The sequence below is a fragment of the Anabrus simplex genome, chromosome 1 (assembly GCF_040414725.1).
Source record: "Anabrus simplex isolate iqAnaSimp1 chromosome 1, ASM4041472v1, whole genome shotgun sequence".
Taxonomy (NCBI): Eukaryota; Metazoa; Arthropoda; class Insecta; order Orthoptera; family Tettigoniidae; genus Anabrus; species Anabrus simplex.
The window spans coordinates 556,989,578-557,012,502 of record NC_090265.1 but is presented as its reverse complement, the minus strand read 5'-3'; the positions used below and the strand labels follow the sequence as shown (position 1 = coordinate 557,012,502).

The 22,925-nt window shown below is 39.9% G+C and overlaps 1 protein-coding gene across 1 annotated transcript; it reads left to right on the top strand.

Moving 5' to 3' along the window:
* The first annotated feature begins 3,369 nt into the window (after positions 1-3,369).
* Positions 3,370-22,618, top strand: LOC137499359 (glucose dehydrogenase [FAD, quinone]-like). The gene is made up of 2 exons (XM_068227119.1): positions 3,370-3,421; positions 19,625-22,618. Exon 2 carries the CDS (start codon positions 19,649-19,651, stop codon positions 21,542-21,544), a length of 1,896 nt encoding a protein of 631 aa, XP_068083220.1. The 5' UTR covers positions 3,370-3,421; positions 19,625-19,648; the 3' UTR covers positions 21,545-22,618.
* The last annotated feature ends 307 nt before the right edge of the window (positions 22,619-22,925 follow it).

Genomic DNA, 22,925 nt, shown 5'->3' with positions numbered 1-22,925 from the left:
GAGAGAGATACCGTTGTCGATGATAAACACTGTTGACGTGGTGCTTTGTACAGAAACAAAGAAAGAAGCGGAGAAATGGTTGGAAGAATGGAAAGAAGCACGGGAAAGAATGAGGATAACAGAAGCAAGACTGAGTAAACGAGCCTGAGAGACAAGGAATCAGGTGTGAAGATGAGTGGAACAGCGATTCCAACAACTAATTCAGGTACCTTGGTTCATTTACCCAAAAGGTGGATTGGAAGAAGAAATAAAGAATCGGATACAATCCGCAGGATGGAACTGGAGGAAGGTGTCCATTGTCTTGTATTACAGAAAGTTGCTAAGGGAAGACGCACAAGACATTAGTCAGGTCAGCTATGACTTACGGAGCAGAAACATGGCCAATGGCAAGAAAATCGTTGACAAACTGGATGCATCGGAGATAAAAATAGTGCGGTTTGCAGCTAGACATACAAGGCTGTAAAGTAAGAAATAAGGTAGTCGGAGGAAGGTTGAAACTGATGCATGTATCTGAAGCAGTCAGGGAAGCTGTACTCAGATGATGAAAGACTTTCCTAAAGAGGAGATCAGCAATATGAAGGAAGGAGGATGCAGGAAATGCTCCAACGGGAAGGAAGAGAAGCCTACAGGGCGTCCCACTAAACGATGGATGGGCAGCATTCAAAGCAGCATGAACGTGCGCGGACTCGTGAAGGAAATGTAACATGACAGACCCTTATGGAATAAGAAAATTAGCTTCAGTGAGCCTATGTAGTGGGGCTAATTATAATGAAGAAGAAGAAGAAATGTTGCTGTTGTACGACAGGTCTACGATGTAAAATATCAACCAAGAGGGAAATAAGCTACTGGATTTGGCTGATCACCAACAGCAGAAGAAGTATCAGAAATGATTTATTATATAAATATCTGTTGCACCCGTCCTTGATGGGTTAGTTGTTGTACTATTGCTTTTAGTACAAGATGTCCCGATTTCGATTCCCGGCCGGATAGTGTCGGATATTTTAACCTTCATTGCTTAATTCCGCTTGCTCGAGTGCTGAGTGCATGTGCATTCTTCGACATTAGAATTCACCTAGGTAGAGCCCCATCCTTACAAATGCATACGACGCTCATGGGCGTCAGCTCAAAAGACCTGCACCCGGCCTCGCTGTGGGTCGTGTGCCATCAAATTTAGAAGTCCAAGGAGAGTCCGGCTCTTCGCCTGAATAGTCAGCGTCGAGGTCTACGGTTCGGAGGGTCTCAGGTTCGATTTACGGATACTTAAAGCCACCAGGACGTGTGGAAATTTGCGGAAGAAGGAATTAGCACAAAGGGAATTGAATAAATTCAGATACCAGTTCTCTACTCCGCAGTTCTTAGATGACAGAGTGCACCACCGGAGTTGTTTAACACGTCAAAATTATTAAAATTATTACAAAGAGGCTACATCGGTCTGTAGATTATGTCCATTTTCCTATTATGAATACTCAGCTGCTAGGCTGGTTCCCACATTATGTGCTTTAGTATCTCCCACCTCCAACTTACGAATACACAGTAATGTTACACAAACATACATATGTTGAGAACTAAATTTAGTGCCTTCCCACTGAGACAAAATATTTCATCAAATTTATTGGCGAATAATTTTGTGTTGCTATTTCTAGCCTAGTTCAGCCCTTGTAAGGTAGATCCTCCGACGATGGTGGGCGACATCTGCCGTGTGTAAGCAACTGCGTGTTATTGTGGTGTAGGATAATGTTATGTGTAGTGAATGGGTTGTAGGGATGTTGGGGATAGCAGAAATATATCCAGTCCCCGAGCCAAGAGAATTAAGCATTTAAAATCTACGTTCTGGCCGGGGATCGAATCCGGGGCCCTCTGGACTCAAAGCCACTAGAGTGACCATTTATCCAGGGAACCAGACTATCGGAAAATTACATTATTCGACTTTTAATGGCTTTTTAAACGATAAGGCGGTATCTCGTGCCTGTCGTTAGATGCAACTAAAGACGTGACAGCAGGGACTCTTATTTGTTCTACTTTCATAAAAATTTGCTTTACGTCGCACCGACTAGGTCTTATGGCGATGATGGGATAGGAAAGGGCTAGGAGCGAGAAGGAAGCGGCCGTGGCCTTAATTAAGGTACAGCCCCACCATTTACCTGGTGTGAAAACGGAAAACCACGTAAAAATATCAGGGCTGCCGACACTGGGGTTCAAACCCAGTATCTCTCGAATACAAACTCACAGCTACGTGCCCCAAACCACGCGGAACTGCCATCTTGACAGCGTGAGTTGACATACTTACGTCTGCTAAGTTCGTCACTTTCATCTTTCCTATCCGACTCTCTTGGTATACTCTTGTTTCTTCCGAACCTGTCGGTATTAGGTTTGCGTTGGCATACGTCTTGTATGAACAGTCCAAAACATGGGCAGTCTTTCATTTTCACCCCGTCACGGCACTTACCCAACTTTTGTCGAAACCCTATTTCATTTTCTTATTGACATTAGATGTTGGACAGACCGGTCAGCCAGCCTGGTGAATAAACGCTACATAATTAAGTGTACTTACGATATCCAGTTAAAACTGACACATCCGTCCAAATAACTATTAATAATTGTATCTGCTTTACGTCCCACTAACTACTTCTACGGTTTTCGGAGACGACGAAGTGCCGGAATTTAATCTTGCAGGAGTTCTTTTACGTACCAGTAAATCCCCCGATACGAGGCTGATGTATTTGAGCACCTTCAAATACCACCGAACTGAGCCAGGATGGAACCAGCCAACTTGGGGTCAGAAGGCCAGCACCTCAACTGTCTGAGCCACTGAGCCCAGCTCCCAGATAATTAGATCTGTTTGGAAGTTCTACTGATATAGGTACAATCTGATACTGTTGATTGCAAGATCCATGATGTTGCTGCTTCGTAGCTGCTGTTGGGCGCCTACAAGAGATGATATACTGTAGTATTTTACTATGTGTAATAATGTGGACAGTTGAAAATTAGATGGCATACGTCTTGTATGACCAGTCCATCTCACGTGAAATCCTCATTTTTAGGACAAGACCTCTTCCATTCTTCCCCTCATTAGTTTTAAAAGAGGATGGTTGCGGAGTTGTCTCTCAACAATAGAGACCACCGCCATCACAACCACCACCGAGCAAGACGCAATAACCCGAGCAACATCACAGTTTTAAGACATATCATGTCGCGGCGGGCGTAAATAACTGCAACTTAGAAATTAGATAAGATGTTATGTAAAAAATAATAAATATTCCTGTCAAGTGGTGGCTGCTAGCTGGGCTGCCAGCAGACGGGATGGGCGTTCAAGGTCACGATGCTTCTAGATTTGTCCTTGCCTAACAGCGGACAGTCACAACACAGCGTCCAAACGCAGAGAGTGCATTGTGCAGTGTGTTCTTTCTGTCTGCGATTGACGGTAAGTTTAATAGTGTAGTAAAACTAAATTTAGAAATACAAGTCTATATAGTAAAAAGAGCAATTTTTCAGTTCTAGGGGACTGTCAATGTTATGATCATTATTCAGGGAACCTAGAGTTTTTCCGGAGCACATAAACACATCGTATCACTTTAGATATCTGAATTGCAGCAAGCAGGATTCGAACTGCGGCCATCTGAATGAGAAATCAGTGACTATCTAACAGTAATGACCCAACCTCTCTGAGGTTGAGATGGCATGACGTCGGTCGTTCACCGTTGTGCCTCAGGTTCGAATACTGATAACTGCATGGAAGTGTGTACAATGGTTTAAATAACGCGGTTAACAATTACACTCAGCAGTCCGGCTCATTGGCTACATGGTCAGCGTTAAAGACTTCAATAGAGGATCTTAAGTACCATTCCCGGCCCGGTCTGGGATGTTAATTGCGTCTGGTTAATACCGATTACTCGCGGAGTGAGTATGTGTGCTTGTCCCAACATACTCCTTTTTATACAAAAACATCACACGACACTACCAATCACCAAACAACACACAATAGTAAACACATCCCTCCACATGGAGTTGGCGTCAGGAAGGGCATACGGCCGTAAAGCAGGACCAAGCCCACATGCGTGACAGTGTTCATATGCGAAACCCTGCCGGAGTGTGGACAACGTGGTGGAAGAATCCCAATTAAACATAACAAATTCAAATTATTATTATTATTATTATTATTATTATTATTATTATTATTATTATTATTATTATTATTATTATTATTATTATTATTATTATTATTTCATATAGACAAACTAAGGAGCACGATATTCAGCTATTTCGTTTCTGGGGTGGGTTTTGAGGATTGCCCAGGATTTGCGCATCCTCTGTTGTTCCTTCCTTTTTGTCCTGGAACCTCATTGTTTAGACTATTATTATTATTATTATTATTATTATTATTATTATTATTATTATTATTATTATTATTACTAGCAACATACCCTGTTTTGCTATGGTTTTACACTGAATCATTGAAACTTTAAAACTTTGGGAAATCCATTGTCTGCTGATCCTGTAAAATGCACCCTCAGTTCGTTCGTCAAACAGTTTTGCAGGAATGATTATTTATTTTCGGATCTAGAACTAATTTCAATCCCATAGAATTGGAATGCTTTAAAACCCTACCTCATTTAACATCTACGACGCGGAAGTGATCACCTGCGAAACGTTGAGTTGTACGTTGAACAGTATTGGAGGGGTAGATGGTTTTATCTAGGACATAGAAGAACAACTTGCATGTAAAATTTCAAGTTCGTGCGTGACATGTACGTAATTGACATGTATGACCTCAAATTGTAAAATTACAACTATGTACGTCAAACGGTATTGAAGGGATGAACACTTTCGTTTATGGAGCTAACCCCATTTTACAACTTAAGGGTGGAATGTTTTAAAATATTTCCTGTATTCACACCTAGGATTTAAAATATATACTGCCATTTGGAATTTTTTCTTCCTACATTAAATGGTTTCGGAGGAATGAATATTTTGTCCTCTATCTTAACCACCAAACAACTCCTTGAAGGGTTAATTTTTTTTACAGATCTTCTGTTATTTAACACCTACGATATCATTTGAAATTTTAACTTCGTAAGTCATGCGGTTTCAGAAATATTAATATTTTTTTCATCAGGCCTCATCCCCCAGTCAAAAACCCTTAGGGTTTTAATGTTTTGAGACCAATTCGTATTTAAAATGTAAGACATAGAATTTTGTTTGTATAGAGCGCACAACCAATTACTCTAAAAATAATCGAGATCATACCTCTTTTAATATTTATTATATGTATTATTAAGCTGGTGAAAATTTGATTAGTAATTAGAGAGGTTTGATTCTTAGATTCTTTCAAAATACAGAGATTTAATGTGAGCAAGAATACGTAGGACCATTACTGGTATGGAGTCTCAAAAATGTTTCCTCCAGTCACATCAATGAGTTGACCCTTTACGTGAAAGTACATCTCGATCATGGCCTATATTTCCGTTTACTTTTCAAGAAATGAAAGATTTTCCTGTACTATTGAGACAATTTGTGGTACGAACCGTACCTTTTAACTCCCTCTGGTTTAAGAGCTTAAGTTATGTGAAACATACACGTAAGCTTTATATATTATTATTATTATTATTATTATTATTATTATTATCTTTTTTATTATTATTATTATTATTATTAATATTATTAGACACCGGAAGTTAGTAAAGATGTCTATGCTTTTTTACAGATATAAAAGATACTCTTAAGATAAGTTAATTTCGTTGGTTAGGTTTGGATAGCCTACAGTTAAGGTAATTCTACCTATTTTAATGTATAATGTGTATAAATACCTATTTATATCCATTTTAAAACGAAATTAACATTGCACTGCATTGAAAACACTTAGAATGTGCTTTCTAATTTACGAAATTAAGCGACACCCCCCTCACTGCAAAAATGGGACACCTGTACATTTTTCTTGAAGGTTGAGTTGCTCCGGTCCTGTTCGAAAGGATGGGACGTGTTCAGTCGTCGTCGACCTGCAGTCCCTCATAGAGAAAGTGGTACTCGGCATCTGTGCCCTTTCCTATATATTTTTAGAAAGAGCAGGAGGGGTTTTAAGCAAGGTGTGCTCTGAAGAATTTTCTCAGGTATATTTTCTCACACCGTCTATAGTCAATATCAGCGGTAAACGAATAATAATAATAATAATAATAATAATAATAATAATAATAATAATAATAATAATAATAATAATAATAATAATAATAATAATAATAATAATAATAATAATAATAATAATAACTAACAAATGTACTCGTGCTTCGCTACGGTATTCTACATTGTGTACGGATATCGAAGTAAATTACTGTGCATGCAGTGATTAAGATACTTTTTAAATTGCATATTTTTAGCGTCATCCAGAAACAACAGGGGGAGGTTCCCATACGTTGTTTCCAATGTAAAGTGCTAGCCGTGGAGTTGTGATGATAACGGCAGGCTTACTTGCCTACTGCCATTCATAGTCGAGTAGGTAAGTTTTCATTATAATGGTAGGCCCCATTACCTACTGCGCTGTCACAGTCGATCTGGGGAGTTTTTGTTACAGTGGCAGGCGCTCTTTCCTACTTGCAGATAGACTACAGTTGAAAAGTTTTATTATAATAGCAGGCACCTTCGCTACTGCCAGTCAAAATTGAGTTGTGCTGTTATAATTATAATGACAGGCCTCTTTTTTAATGACAGTCACACCGAGTTGTTGCGTTTCCATTATAATAGCAAGGCCAGTTCTAATGTCAGTCACTTTTTAGATGGGTAAATGTGTTTAGAATGGCGGGCACAATTGCCTACTCCCAAACACAATCAGTTAGGGGAGTTTTGAACAAAAGTGCATGCTCCCTTGACTTCTGGCAGTCAAATCGAGAAGAGAGTTATTAATTATAATGGTAGTCCCTCCTTACTAATGCTGGTTACAAAGGAGTTGGAGAAGGATCCCATTCCTACTGCTAGTCAAAGTCGATGTGGAGAGTAATGATTACAATAGCAGACGCCCTCCTGCTGAGAGTCACTATCAATGTAAAATATTAACTATAATGGCAAACACACCCTTTCTACATCGCTACAAATCGACTTCAGTGTATATATACAGGGTGGCCCACTTAAATCTTTCACCGCAGATATATCTGGAACAACAAGAGATATTGAAAAATGACTTTCGCGGGCATGAAGGCAAGGAAGGGGCTAATTAAAATTAATACTATGAGCCAGTCAAAAACGAAAAAAATAGTATTTTGAACATCAACTTAGGTTTTTTAAATAGACACCCTGCATTATTTCGTGCGCAATCGTTAACATGAAAAATCACATAAGTAATGGCGTTTGTTTCATCGCAATAGGTCAGTTACATCCCATGATATTGCAACGTCAAGTTGACGCTTGAGATAGACGAAACACGCGGCAGTTACACATCCCGAGAGTCAAGCGCGAACCTCACGGTCCTCTTACTCGCGATGAGATTGCCGTACTACAATGCGACAGGCGCTGTACTTAATGCTATTTGCACTGTTATCAAGATGGATGAAAATAAGAGAAGGGTTCCTGCCACAGCAATAGGATATGTAAATAACGGTTTGTCTCTTGCGTGTTTTATTTACCTACACAGTACATTGCAGTACTCTGTATTGTACTACTTCAGGACGTACATAATTCGTACAGCAAAGTTACTGTAACGAAATTCTCTTATTTTCATCCCTCTTGATAACAGTGCAAACAGCATTAAGTACATCGCCTGCCGCACTGCAGTACGGCAATCATATCGCGAGTAAGAGGACCGTGAAGTTCGTGCTGGAATCTCGGGATGTGCAACTGCTGCGGTTTCGTCTATCTCAAGCGTCAACTTCACGTTGCAATATCTCGGGATGTAATTGACCTATTGCGATGAAAAAAACGCAGTTACTTATGTAATTTTTCATGTTAACGATTGCGCACGAAATAATACAGGGTGTCCAATTAAAAAGACGTCAGTCGATGTTGAAAATACTATTTTCCTACGTTTTTGACTGGCTCATAGTATTAACTTTAATTAGCCCCTTCCCTGCCTTCATGCCCGTGAAAGTCATTTTTCAATATATCTTTTTGTTCCACATATATCTGCGGTGAAAGGTTTAAGTGGGCCACCCTGTATATAGATCGACATTGGAAGTAAATGCATGTTTATAATATTGCAAACCTTCATTTACAGATTAACTGCTGCTAAACGATACATCATATCGACAAACTGAATGTACCATAAGACGCCTCATTTAGCGGTCTAAATGGCTGGTCTTTAGATATTTTCTCCTGTCTCATCAATTTATGGGCAAAATTGAGTTAGAAACGTCGAATAGGGTGAAATTTGGGTGAGGTTTTCTTACAGTGCATTATTTTTGGCTACTTATATGATAGCTACAAACATAGAATTTGGCTCACGTATGGATACCGTGTGGGCCAATGTTCGTGTAGAATTAGATGATTCTACCTTTCGTATGAGTGATACGAACTGCGAATTTTAGTGTACAAAGAGCAAAATGTAGGTACAATCGAGAAATAGAGACAAATCTAACATATGAGGAATAGAGACGCGACGAAACGTCATGGAACCAAAGTTGTATATCACTCCAAATTGAACTGAGATTGTGACATCGGTTTTGTCATACGACGTACCGTTTAGCCGCCAAATACCTCGAAACGAAGGTCTGCATCGACATTAAAATTGCCAAAATATTTCGATATTTTTTTGGGATTAAAAATGAAAAACTGAAAGTTCTTCGAAGTTTTCCGTGGGTTACAGGCTAAAACGTACAATTTTGCCAAATTTCAATGTACTACCTCGTCTGGTCGATTGTGCCGCAATCTTGATTTTGGGGGAGGTGGATAAAAATTAGGACTTTCAGGAAACTAAAGCTACAAGATATGCAGATGGTGATTGTTACCCCTTAAACGGATAGCAGTACGAAAATTTTGCAAAAATAGACAATGTACAGACACACGCGTGTTACGATTTTATTTACATACATAGATAAGGAAACTGCTCCACGTGCAACACCTTTTGGGCTATGTCCGCTGGACTTAGCCTGCAAAACCGATCGTTTATGATATCTCTCTCATTAATCTCTCATTAAAAAAATGCACATGAGAAAATAGTTTTAGAAATTGATTCCTTCAAGGTTGGTCGATTTACAGTCAGGTTGGTCTTGTACATATTAAGGGAGAGTAAAATCATTATTCCGGTTCCTTATAAACCCCCAGTCCATTCCAAAAATTTGAAATGGTACGTACCTAGAAACCTTTGGACAGGTGGATGCTAAATATGAAGTTCGGTCGACATATCTCCAGTAGTTTTCATGTTATAAGGAATACGCTTTACTTTTTTTTTTCCAAAGTGGCTTTACGTCGCACCGACACAGACAGGTCTTACAGCGACGATGGGATAGGAAAGACCTAGGAGTTGGAAGGAAGCGTCCGTGGCCTTAATTGAGGTACAGCCCCAGCATTTGCCTGGTGTGCAAATGGGAAACCACGGAAAACCACCTTCAAGGGCTGCCGACAGTGGGATACGCTTTACACGCACCCGTTCTCGAGTGAAGTCCGGTGGGACTTGTACTGAAAAAACCCGGTCCGTTAATGATATACCCCTTATTAATCCTCCTATCGAAATGATGCACATGGGAAAAAAGGTTTAGACATTGATTTCCATTAACGCAGGTAGATTTCCATTCGGTTTGGTTGAGTATATTTTGTAGGAGTGCAAAATCACGGCTTCAGGACTTTAGAATCATAATTGACCCTAAAACCTACCCAAGAACAGGTAGATTCTAAATATGAAGTTTGGTAGAAATACATACAGTAGTTTTCAAGCTATAAACAAACAAACAGACAAACAAACAGAAACCAAAGATAAAGAATATGCAGATGGTCACTTTTACACCTTACACGGATAACTGTACAGAGATTTCGCCAAAATAGTCAATGTACAGACACACGGTCGTTACGATTTTATTTATATAGATAATAATAATAATAATAATAATAATAATAATAATAATAATAATAATAATAATAATAATAATGCCGGGCTGTGTGGCTCAGACGGTTGAGGCGCTGGCCGTCTGACCCCAACTTGGCCGGTTCGATACTGGCCCAGTCCGGTGGTATTTGAAGGTGCTCAAGTACGTCAGTCTCGTGTCCGTAGAATTACTGGCATGTAAAATAACTCCTGCGGAACAAAATTTCGGCACCTCGGCGTCTCCGAAAACCGTCAAAAGTAGTTAGTGCGACGTAGAAATCTGTAACATTATTAATTTTGTTTTGGAGACGCCGAGGTTCCGGAATTTTGTCCCGCAGGAGTTCTTTTTCTTGTGGCAGTAAATCTACCGACACGTGGCTGATGCATCTTTGCACCTTCAAATACCACCGGACTGAGCTGGGATCAAACCCACCAACTTCAGTTCAGAAGGCCAGCGCTGTACCACCTGAGTTTTCTTCTTCCACTGAAAGCTGATATTTCTATAAGTACTGCGGCAGGGTTCAGTAGTTTCTTCTTGATATTTACAGGGCAGATATTTCATCATACGTAAAGAACCGGCCACATCGGAAACCAAACAAAATAAATTCGTTGAAGAATTCAGTGGTGATATATTTCCGACTGGTGAGAAATTTCTACTCTGTGAAGTGTATGAAACCTCAGTGAATTGGGCGAATTATCATATGACAGCAAAAAATGCAACTCCCATTCCTGGATATATTCAAGTATATATTTCCGTTCGTGTTGTGAGTCGTGAATCAGCTGTTTGTACTCGTAACAATTTGGCACCAATCTCTGATTTACGGTTAACTGTCACGTCGAAACTCATAGAAACGGAGCTATAAATCTCTGCAAGGCGTTTATTGAAGCCGATACTGGCTGAAAGTTTAGTGTACAGGTCTTCGGTTCAGAGGATCCCGGGTTCGATTCCCACCCAGTTAGGGATTTTAGCCGGGTTTGTTTGATTCCTCTGGCTCCGGGATCTACATACAACATATCATACTAGAAACAACAACGAAAACACGCATTAGCGAATACATCCCCCACATACGTTTGGAGTCAGGATGGGCATTCTGCCGTAAAACTGGGCTCAGATAACTGATCTCAGAAAATTGGGGGAAAGGCCAAGAAAGGAAATTTGAAGGATAATACTCACTTTTATGCCCATTTTAAATATTTACCTGTTTGCCTGCCTATGTTTCATGTCTGTGTTATTATTATTATTATTATTATTATTATTATTATTATTATTATTATTATTCCTATCGGTTTTAACGTCACGCTAAAAACCCAATGACTTCGGCGACGCAAGGATGGGAAAGTGCTAGCATTGGGAAATTAGCAGCCGTGGCCGTATTAATGTATGAAAATAGGAAACCACAAAAAATAATTTTGAGTTCTGCCGATAGTGGAATTCGAACCCATCATCTCCGGAATAATAGCTTACAGCCACGCGAACGGAATCCCGCACCCAACTTACTCGTTTTTTCCTCTTTCTTTCTCTATTAGGGTATTCTACGGACCACGTGACAATTTCAGTGCTTCATCCTTTGTTGTTCCTTCTTTTTTATCCGAAACTCCTTCTTCAAACTTCCTTTTCCATTTCATGGACCATTTTTTCTTTTTTCCTTCCGTTTTCAACACTTTCTTTCTTTCTTTCTTTCTAAAATTCTCTCTCTCTTCTATATTGTTTCAAAAATTACGTGACTTCAAGAACCCAGGTTGTTGTTGATTTCCTGTTCCAAAGATATTTATCCGTTCTCATGCATTCTGTATAAATGTTCAAAAATTATCAATCGCCTCTTCCGTATTGTTTCTGAATTATTTCCTCCCAAATATCGGAATTTCTTCACTTCCTTATTCGCCCTTACTACACCGTCTGTAGGAATGCATGTCTGCATGACGTATTTACTCACTCCTAGAGTATGATATATTTAAGGTTCTGATGGACTGCATATCAATATTATAATAATAATAATAATAATAATAATAATAATAATAATAATAATAATAATAATAATAATAATAATAATAATACCAGGCTGAATGGCTCTGGCCATCTGACCCCAACTTGGCAGGTTCGATCCTGGCTCAGTCCGGTAGTATTTGAAGGTGCTCAAATACGTCAGCCTCGTGTCGGTATATTTCATCACCATTATTAGTCGTTGTGCTCATTACTGAGCGTCGTGACCTCATAACTCCATCATTTCCGTGTTGCAGCCTTGACAAGATGTCTCCATCCCGAGCGGTTTTTATATTTAGTTAATATGATCTGAAGTGGTAGCCCAGTGATCTTCTTTGCCTGATCTATCCGTCGGTAGATTTACTGGCGAGTAAAAGAACTCCTGCGGGACTAAATTCCGGCACCCCGGCGTCTCCGAAAACCTTAAAAGTAGTTAGTGGGACGTGAAGGCAATAACATTATTATTAACGATATTCATTTTCATTAGTATGTATGAATTTTAAAATATATCATTTTGCTGATGAACATGGCCCTATATTCAACTACCGTTTGTAATTGTTATCGTATACTTGACTATTTGAATTATCACCAATATATCATCAAAGGCAACATTCATACAAAACGTTTTTATTTTTAGCTGTATAGCCTATTTCTTTCCTAAACGTCAGCAATTTGCTTAATATGCCCACGATGCCCCGCCTTTGTCCATGCTGTGAGATACGAGACAAACCAGTCCCTTCCTCAGTAGAAAAATCATTATTTACGCAATAATTCGGAAAGGTTTTAATTCACTCTACCCGTTATTCCACTGATGAAAACGAACCCCGTTCATCAACAAATGGCTCATTCTTCACCATTACACACAGATAAGTGGTTTGTGTCACCACATTTGCTGTATTCTTGGCAATGAGGTGGGTAAACAGAAATGCCAAGGTCAAGAAATAGATAAAAGGGTGCCGCTGCCGAGAAATTACTTTTGTTTACCACCGACGTGACAGAAGCCCTGAAAATGAGTTTCTATGGTTTCCGATTTTCACACAAGGTAAATGCTGGGGCTGCACCATGGCCGCTTTCTCCCCAATCCTGTCCCTTACCCATTCTTACGTCACCGAAAACCTTCAGTGTGTTATGTGTTAGTGCGACATTAAACCGCTAAAATAAATAAATAAATAAATAAATAAATAAATAAATAAATAAATAAATAAATAAATAAATAAATAAATAAATAAATAAATAAATAAATAAATAAATAAATAAATAAATAAGCACGAGCTATTACTATATATTGTACAATTTTTCTTTATGTCACACTGACACAGATAGGTCATATGGCGACGATGGTATGTGAAAGGGTTAGGAGTAGGAAGGAAGCGGCCATGGGCTTTATTAACCCATCGGTGCTCAGTTGCAGCTTCATCCCAGTAGTAAACTTTCATTCTAAAGTCATTTGTTGTGTTGTGCAGATGTGATATATTCTGCAGTATGTACGATTTGGAGAGTATCTACGTAAATGGTCTGACTGCTAGGACATAAGCCCAGAGGCTGGTAGGATCCTCAAACTGAACCACCAAAGGCTATGCAGATATAGCAAAACCTCAAAAACCAATGGAAGCACCAAAACAAGGTGTAATAGGCAGCTTCCATATGAACACAGCCATGGATGAGACTGGGACTTCGGTGGAAGCTATATATTGATTTGGCCTGTGCCAAGAGATGGGTGCAAAAGTACTGCATACATCAAGAAATGACAGTAGGAATGTTATAGCCTAAAATTGTTAGCAAATCTTAACTTCAATTTTAAAATTTCTCCCAAAGTTATTTTAGAAAGTACACTTTACGTTTTAAAGTTAGTGTAAGCTCGTATATTTATTATTGACATCCCCTGATGCTGTGAATACACAAGTTGTCAACAAGTTTCAGCATCTTTCCCCTGTTGTGGATATTTTGCTACTTTTCCATGTGATTCACTAATTAGTTACGACGGACGAATGTTTGATATTATAGATAAGAAATTCTGAGCTTTAATTGGTTAAGGCACAGCCCCGGCATACAAATCGTATAGTACAATGGGTGGCCTATTTAATGGCACTTAATGATCCAGCCAAAAGCGCCCATACCCGGGGGCAAGGTGGGGCCACGGCCCCCCTCTAGCTCTCAAGAAAAGGCCAAAATCTAGTCTAGTCAGGTGTTTTCCTTTCAAGAAAATGATTTAAAAGTCACTATTACGTAGAAGCGGTAGTACCGTTCCCCACCAAGAGGCAGGGAACACCGTGGGTTATTCTACCACATAATACAAGTGGCCATTTATCTTCCAAATATTAAAAATACTACGTACCCCCAGGTCGCACCCCCCCCCCCCTACAAACTGTCATATGGACGCTGATGGATCCAGCTGATGGAATTAATTCATAAAATACTTTTTTTTTAAAAGTGAGTAACGGTAAAAAATGAATTCCAAACCTTGTGGATTGTTAAGTTTTGCGGCAATTTGTCCTTTTTTTTTCTACAATGGGCTTTTATGTCGCACCGACACAGATAGGTTTTACGGCGACGATGGGATATAAAGAGATAGGAGTGGGAAAGAAGCGGCCGTGGCATTAATTAAGGTTCAGACCCGGCATTACCGACAGTGTGTTCGAACCCACCAGGAATCAAACCCAGTGCCCTCTGAACCGAAAACCACTATGGTGTCCATTCACCCAAGGAGCCGGACGTAACACACACCGACAGACACTCACTCAGGTGGTTACACTATACACCAGCGCATCGAACTCCTGGTCTCCAGCATGATCTCCACAGCATAGTGTCGTTCCAGAACACTTCACAGCTCATTGAATTCCGCGCAGCTGCCTGACGGACTCACTCGTCAAGGACTCGCGACCGTCTTGCTGACACTCGCAACTGATGCACACAAGAATGACTCATTCGAGACCAGTGTTGCCAACCCATAAATATTTTCTCCTCTAAATTTTAGTTGAAAATCCGCTAAATTCCGCTAAATTTCGAAATGAAGCAAAAGTGCATATACCAGCTGTTGTAATAAAAGAGATTAACTCAACACTTACGAGTTTCAGAACAGGAGTTCATCATCTTCTCCACCGCTCACTATACGCTCTGAAGCAGATGTGCTGAGTTGAAGTCCTACGGTTTCATATGAAGCCACATGGTACTACTTTTTTAAAAAAGAATATGCTAGCAGTTCGCAGCAGCAAGACTATACGGAAATTTTCACATCTATTTCGAAAGTTATTTTCACATTCATTAGTGTTTTCATTTTGATACGCGCGGAAAGAATTCGTGTCAAACAATTTCGCATTTATGTTGCACTGCCAACAGACACACCGTCCATATTTGGGATCACTGGGAAACTCAACCAACTAGTCTTTTAAAGTTTAATTGTTTAACCACTATTTACGAAATATCTGACTACTTTTTAACCTTTTCTTTCGACATATTGACGTACCAAAAAGAACCTGATGTCAAAAGAAACACGACACTACCCGGCTCATCAAGAGTACAGTAACGACTGTAACAGTTACTGACTGAGGCTGTGGACCAGAAGTGGTCTAGAGAACGACTGGTATTATGTAGCATAAGTTCAATACGACGGGAATAAGTGGACTATTATGCCGTACTAAGTTCTATATTGTTTTTTTTTTCCTCCTGGTGATGAAAGGTGATGTCGCTACCGCTGAAAATCGCTAAAAGAGGTTTGAAAATCCGTCAAAAATTCCGCTGTCCGCTAAATGGAAAATTTATCCGCTGTTCCGTTTAAGGGGGGAGACCTAGCTTAACACAGGGAAAATAGGCCAATATTCATTCGATTGTTATATATGCTACAAACGTAGTTGACAAATGCTGCACATATCCCAGTATTGGCATGCTTCAGAGCAATCAGAAGCAACTTCAATAATGTCAGAATTCTAATTATAACATTTTAAAATAAAATGTTCAAAATTTCCCGCCTTTTTAACGATTTCCTTCATAATTCCCTTACTGTTTCACGGATAATTATGTTTTTTTCAGAGTTTCCTCCCATAGTGTTGTACTACAGTCTGTTACTCATTCAGATCAATGGGATTTAAATTAGATTTTATATAACATATTTATTTACAAAAATATTAATATTTTCTGGTGCTCGGAATAAAAACCCAACCAAAAATCCGAATTACAGTGTATGTTAATGATTGAGGTTCATTTTGTAGCTGGAGGTTTGATACACACTTTAAAAAAGGAAAAGTACGAAAATTCTTATAAACTTGGAATTTATAAGGGAAACAGTGATAATTATATTGTTAAAAAAGCGGGAAATTTTGAACTTTTTATTTTAAAATATTAAAATTATTAAAATGCTGACATCATTGAAGTTGCTTCTGGTTGCCATGAAGCATGCCAATACTGGGATATGTGCAGAAATTGTCAACAACAATTGTAGCATTTTTAACAACCGAATGAATATTAACCATTTTTTTCCTTTGTTAAGCTGGGTCTTCCCCCTTAAATATCCGCCAAATTTTGCGGAAAATCCGCTAAGTTGGCAATACTGTTCGAAACTGACTGATGTGAGCCCGTAAAAGATTCTAATAGTTCTCACATCCAGATCACTGTAGGCACCTCGTTCTCTGTTGAAGAGCATTTAGCTTCTTCTGTAAGCTCCCTTATGGCAAGCCTCAACAGATGGTTGGCGCTATAGTTTTGCTAGCTGCTGGTCCCACTCATATTGTCGACGCTGCTCGCAGTTACCATCTGACGCTGGTATTATTGCGGGCCGCCTCGTACTCGGCTTTCATAGTCTTATTATTATTGACTGAAGACAACCCAGTTCGCTGAGTTCTTTGTATATCCGTGCGGTTTTGACTATATATTACGGAAGGCGTGCTTTAAAGGACCACTCTTTTTCCGTTTCTTCCTTTTCTTTCGGGGTACATAAATATCTCACATTCTAAGTCATTTCATGAGCATACATTCCTATACACTACATTAAATGTCTTCTTGTCTGGCGCATGCACAAACGTATTTTCTGCTTGACCGACACGGAGAAAACAACGTAGAGGAGTCCTTAAAATTAACAACGCAGTTGCGGAATTGAAATTTAGGATCATTGCAAAACGGCCGTATTAGAAGACAGTCTTGTAAGATGTCCGTCTATGGAAAATTCTGTTTATGAATACTTTTCACACACAAAATCTTTTACACCATGTGTATTTGCACATTTCTCATGACACCATATACTGCACTTCACACAACACACCCAGATTTGTCCTTCGTGATCTTCGCTGAAGAGTCCATCATAATATCCACACCTGCTTTCATCAGTGTTTCGTGCGGATCAATTTTTAGTTTTCGGGTACATTTTCGCCATTTTCTTTGCTCTTCGTTCTCTTATGTGTTGTGAGAAAGTCAAAATTGTGGCTTTTTGACTTCTGCCTGTATTGTTCTTCCTTGGTACAGAAGCGTTGGGCATAGTTGCTGCAGCTGCCAGGTTGCCGGCCGTGTTACAAGACCATACACTTCCAAATAATTCACGACCTATCTCACATATGGCAACACTAATCTACCGTAACAAACTAAGCTTCTCTTCACTGAAGGCCATGCTTTAACATACAACGTTCACCTTTTATAATTTAAATCTCATACTGCTACAGTGAATTATATTTCAAGAACACGAAAAATAAAAATGGCTTCGTCAGTCTTAACTTTAGAATGTGGATGTTAAATATTCACTCGTAGAAAAGCACAAAACAGACATATGACAATAGCAGACAACTGAACGGAAGCCGATCAAGTATGGCAATGATTTTAACACACTCTGTCGGGTTCCTGTCCAGATAGGAAGGCGGTAGATTTGAAAGAACGAAATATGGCCGTTTTGCAAGAGCGGCCGTTTTACAAGACTTGACCCTAGCCATATTACTGGAAATTGTAATCGTTTAAAACAAAATGACAAATCATTTGAACTCAATGGAATTCTTGGTATGAAAACCAATTTTCCTTTTTCTTTGCCGATTAGAATTACTGCCTCAGTGATATTGTTAAGGAGATGTTTCAGTAAGTATCCACTTTATATTCAAGAAATACAGCAAATACTCACAGATGTACTCAAGCAGCAAACTGTTATGGTTCAGTGATCACCATACTTCTGTGAGATGAGTCGAAGATAGTATACAAAAACCAAGGAGATCTCCCACACCACCACAGCTACAGACACGCAACCCCTACGGTGCACGGCGGGTAGTTGTGCAGTGGTCTACAGTGGGTAGTTGTGACTGCAAGGCGAAACATGTGGACACACACATGCATGCATACACAAGCGCGTCTATTTATATGTGTAGTCGGCCACTTCCAATCCCCATATCTCCCACACCACCATAGCTACATACACACAACCACTATAGTGCATGATGGGAGGCTCAAGGCTACTACCACACACAATCACCAGTGGTCTGCAGTGGGTATTTGTGGCTCCAAGGTGAAATATACGAAAACAGAAGTCTATTTTATATATAGTCGGCCACTTTCAACCCCCCCCCCCCCACTTCTACCGCACCGCTGCAGCTACCAACACGCAACAACTATAGTGCACGATGGAAGACTCGAGGCTACCACCGCACACCCAACGCAAGTGCTATGAGGTGGATAGTTCTGACTGCAAGGGGAAATATACGACCACACACGGCCATTTTTATGTGTAATTGGCCACTTTTAATCCAAATAACTACCACACCACCGACAACACCACACAACTTCCGACAGGGAACCACAATAGTGCACAATGGGAACACAAGGCTACTACCATACACAAACACCATGGTTTGCGGTGGGTAGTTTTGTCTGCAAGGTGAAATATACAGACACATGCCTCGATTTTTATATATTATTATTATTATTATTATGATTATTATTATTATTATTATTATCTGCCATTGTGCGCCGGAGGTAAAGAGTCTGACTCATGGTCCCAAATTTGCGGCTGAGGTTGTCGATTTTTTAACGATTATAAAAATTCTTAGCACACCCTGTCTTTGTTCTCGGCATATGAAATATCTCTAGCAGCAAATACAATGTAACCGGACAAAATTATATTCCTCCAGCCATACGAATCACCCAATAGAATCCAGCTTTTGTTTCTACACGTCAACATAATTGAAATGTCAAAATTGGTAGACAGGCTGCTTTGATGATATCTCATCAGAGGGTGCACTAGTCGGTAACTCACGCTATTTGGTTGTAATAATAATAATAATAATAATAATAATAATAATAATAATAATAATAATAATAATAATAATAATAATAATAATAATAATAATATAACTTCTATGACTATCTTCATCATCACCATAATTAATTAACCCAGTTTGCAAGTACCGTATGTAGGCGTTTTAATTTAACGCCACTTAGGTTGCCTGTATATCAATTTCGGTAATAGCAGACAAACCAGAAGTCTGTTGAATGGCCTATGATTGAGTTTTAATTTTTCCTTGGGATCCGGAGGCCGACACTCAACCACTGTTCCATAGAATGAACTGCTTATATCGTAACATTAATACATATTTCTAGCACAATATGACTGGAATTTAACGTAATGTTTGAGTACATATTCTTGGAAATTATCTTCACTAACAACATGTTTTTCTTCTCATCAGACAAACACTCCAGACTTGAACTTCATGGAAGGTACGTGTGGGACTAGTACGTCTCACTGGACTACCTCGACATGCGGCGGTGGAAACTCAGGGTTGTCCGGTCCGGGCGCTATGCTCTTCACCAGCCTCATCACTAGCCTCATCGATGCTCAGTGCAAGCTAGGAGACCCGTCCATCTACCCTCCAAACACGGCCACTCTGCTGCCAGAGTATGACTTCATTGTGGTGGGCGGGGGCTCGGCAGGTTCCGCACTAGCAGGTCGTCTCTCTGAAGAATCCAGCTGGAATGTGTTGCTCCTGGAAGCAGGCGGTGATCCCCCTCCTGATACGGATATTTTACCCTTATGGTTCGCATTTCAGAAAACGGACATTGACTGGGGTTTCAAAACAGAACCAGAGGATTACAACTGCTTAGCATATGAAAATCAAAGATGCAGTTGGCCACGTGGCAAAGCTTTGGGAGGAACAAGTGTTCTCAATGGAATGTTATACGTCAGAGGGCACAGATGTGACTATGATAACTGGTCAGCCAATGGAAACACTGGATGGTCCTATGATGAAGTTCTTCGACACTTTAAAAGTATGGAAGATTTTATCTCAGAATCAGAAGCCGAGAATGAACTTTATGGCACTGGAGGGCAATTAACTGTACGGGAGGAAACGAAGATGAATCCTCTAATGCAATCAATCATGGATTCTGTTATCGAACTCGGCTATCCAAAAGTGAAAGATCACAATGGAGATGAACCAATCGGTACTGGTCTATTGAAAAGAAATATGAGGAATGGTACAAGGTGCAGTTCTGCAAAAGCTTTTCTCAGTCATGTAAAAGAAAGAAAGAATCTCCATGTAATGAAGCATGCGCATGCGACGAAAATATTAATTAATCCCGAAACAAAACAAGTGACTGGAGTTCAGTTTAAGAGGAAGGGAAAAGAAGTTGAAGAAGTGAAAGTATCTAAGGAAGTTGTTCTTTCAGCGGGAGCCATCAATTCTCCTCAGTTGTTAATGCTATCTGGTATTGGCCCACAGGAACACCTTGAGAAGATTGGTGTTAGTCCCATTATACAAGATTTACGCGTTGGAGAAAACTTACAAGATCACATCATGTTTCCAGGCCTTCCGGTGCAGGTTGTCGAAGATAAAAGTGATCCGCCGGTTACAGCACTGCTTGATGATATCTATCAGTTGTTCATTCATCGCAAAGGATCTTTCACAGAAGGAGATGTAATGAGTGTGACAACATACATTGATACAGAAACGCCTATAGGGAGGGAAGATAAGAATACATGCCCTAATGTGCAGATATTCAATTTTGAATTCCCCAAAAATTCTTCATGGGGCATGGGAATATTCGTTAATGCACTTGGATTTTCGCAAAATTTAAAGGAACAGTTCTTGAAAGCAAATGAAATGTCTCATATTATATTAATGGTGCCAGCAATAATGTTACCAAAAAGTAAAGGGAAGTTATTACTGAAAAACTTAGATCCTCTAGATAAACCTCTGATCTATTCTGGATACTTCAACGATCCCCGAGATATTGAAACGTTAATAGATGCAATAGAATTCGTAGTAAAGCTAACGGAGACCAAAGCACTACAGAAGCACAATTCAACATTGTTTCACTTAAAAATCCCGGCATGCGAACATCTGGATGTCAATACTCGTGACTACTGGCAGTGTATGGTACCGCAGATATCATCCACTACGTATCATGCAACGGGCAGCTGCAAAATGGGCGTGGATCCTCTGGCTGGAGCGGTAGTAGACCCAACACTGAAAGTGCACGGTGTAGGAGGACTGAGAGTAGCAGATGCTTCAGTTATACCAACTCCATTAAGCACACCAACTAATGGAGCGTGTATGATGATTGGTACGAGAGCCGCAGAGTTTATAAAGAAGGAATGGTTAAAGTAGGGTGATTGTGTTCAATAACTCTGAACAAGGTAAGAGTCATGGTATACAAGGTGATCCAATAGTCTCTTATCATTTGACGAGGCAATACTTTACGGAATATTGGAAGTATGGAGGTAATAACTGTATTTAGTACTTACTATTATTGAACATAACAGGCGTTCAGCACCAATACATGGTCACAATGCAAACAACTAGCAACAAAGGAAATAGAAGAAAAACACTAGACTCCTTGGGCATGCCATGAAGTTCATCAGATACTCCAGAAACGTGACACTCCCTAGGGAGGGTCACCACAGTAGTCATACTCAGTCCCCACATGCCACGTCCAACAACCTACTACTACTAATGCTGCCCGGTCGTGTCATCACCCCTGGTGAGAAAAAGGCCGCCCTCCCTGTGATGACACGACCGGCCCTATCCGTGGAGCCCCGAGGAAGACCCCAACAAAGCCTACCAGATGACATTGCAGCTTTCTCACCCTTCCTTTTGCGGCCGGCCATGTGAGGCTGAAACCGCTCTCTTCCTGTACCCCGCCAGAGAGGTAATAATTGACACACATGATTGCCATGACATGGGGTTTTGTTGACACCGACAATGAGTGAACAAACAGGGCAACAAATGGCACTGGAGAGCAACACGTCAGTGATGTCGCATGAGACCGTGTATGATATAAAACGAGTTGTCGTGAGAGAGGTCGTCAGATGCGCTTGCAATTGCGGCATATCAGGCTTGAACCCCAGCCCAGTCCCACGACCTCAGTCCGTGGGGCTACCTGAAGTCGCCAGTCTACCACTATCGTCCGACCTCATTAGGGATGCCAATAGACAACATCCGATGGCAATTTCTCACCATAGGTACCTACATATATGCTGTACAGGACTGTACAAAACATTGTCCCTCGACTACAACAGGTATTGTTGGAGAAAGATGGCCGACATGTTGTGCATGTGTTATCATTGTTTTTGCTTGACCTCGTTTGTTCTGCTATTATTGCTTGTGTATCGTATGAAGCGTCATCTGTTGTTCATTTTGTGAACTTTATTTTGGTGACAATAAAACCCCATGTCATGCCAATCATGTGTGTCAATTATTGCCTCTCTACCTCCAATATTCTGAGAAGTATTGCCTCGTCAAAAGTTAACAGACTTTTAGGTCACCCTGTATATCGGTCTAGTATTTTGCTTGTGCGTAATGTTGGGTATCAGTTCGCTCCTGTAATTTAAAAGAGATACAATAAAATTATATACCAGTCTTCTCAAGGAGTATTGTGTAATCTTACTTATAGTAACAGTTAAATTAGAATGCATTAACTAACGTTACACGAAAACTGGGAATTGTATCGCTGAGAGGTCTGAAGTTCGAATCCAGGTGCAAACTGTCA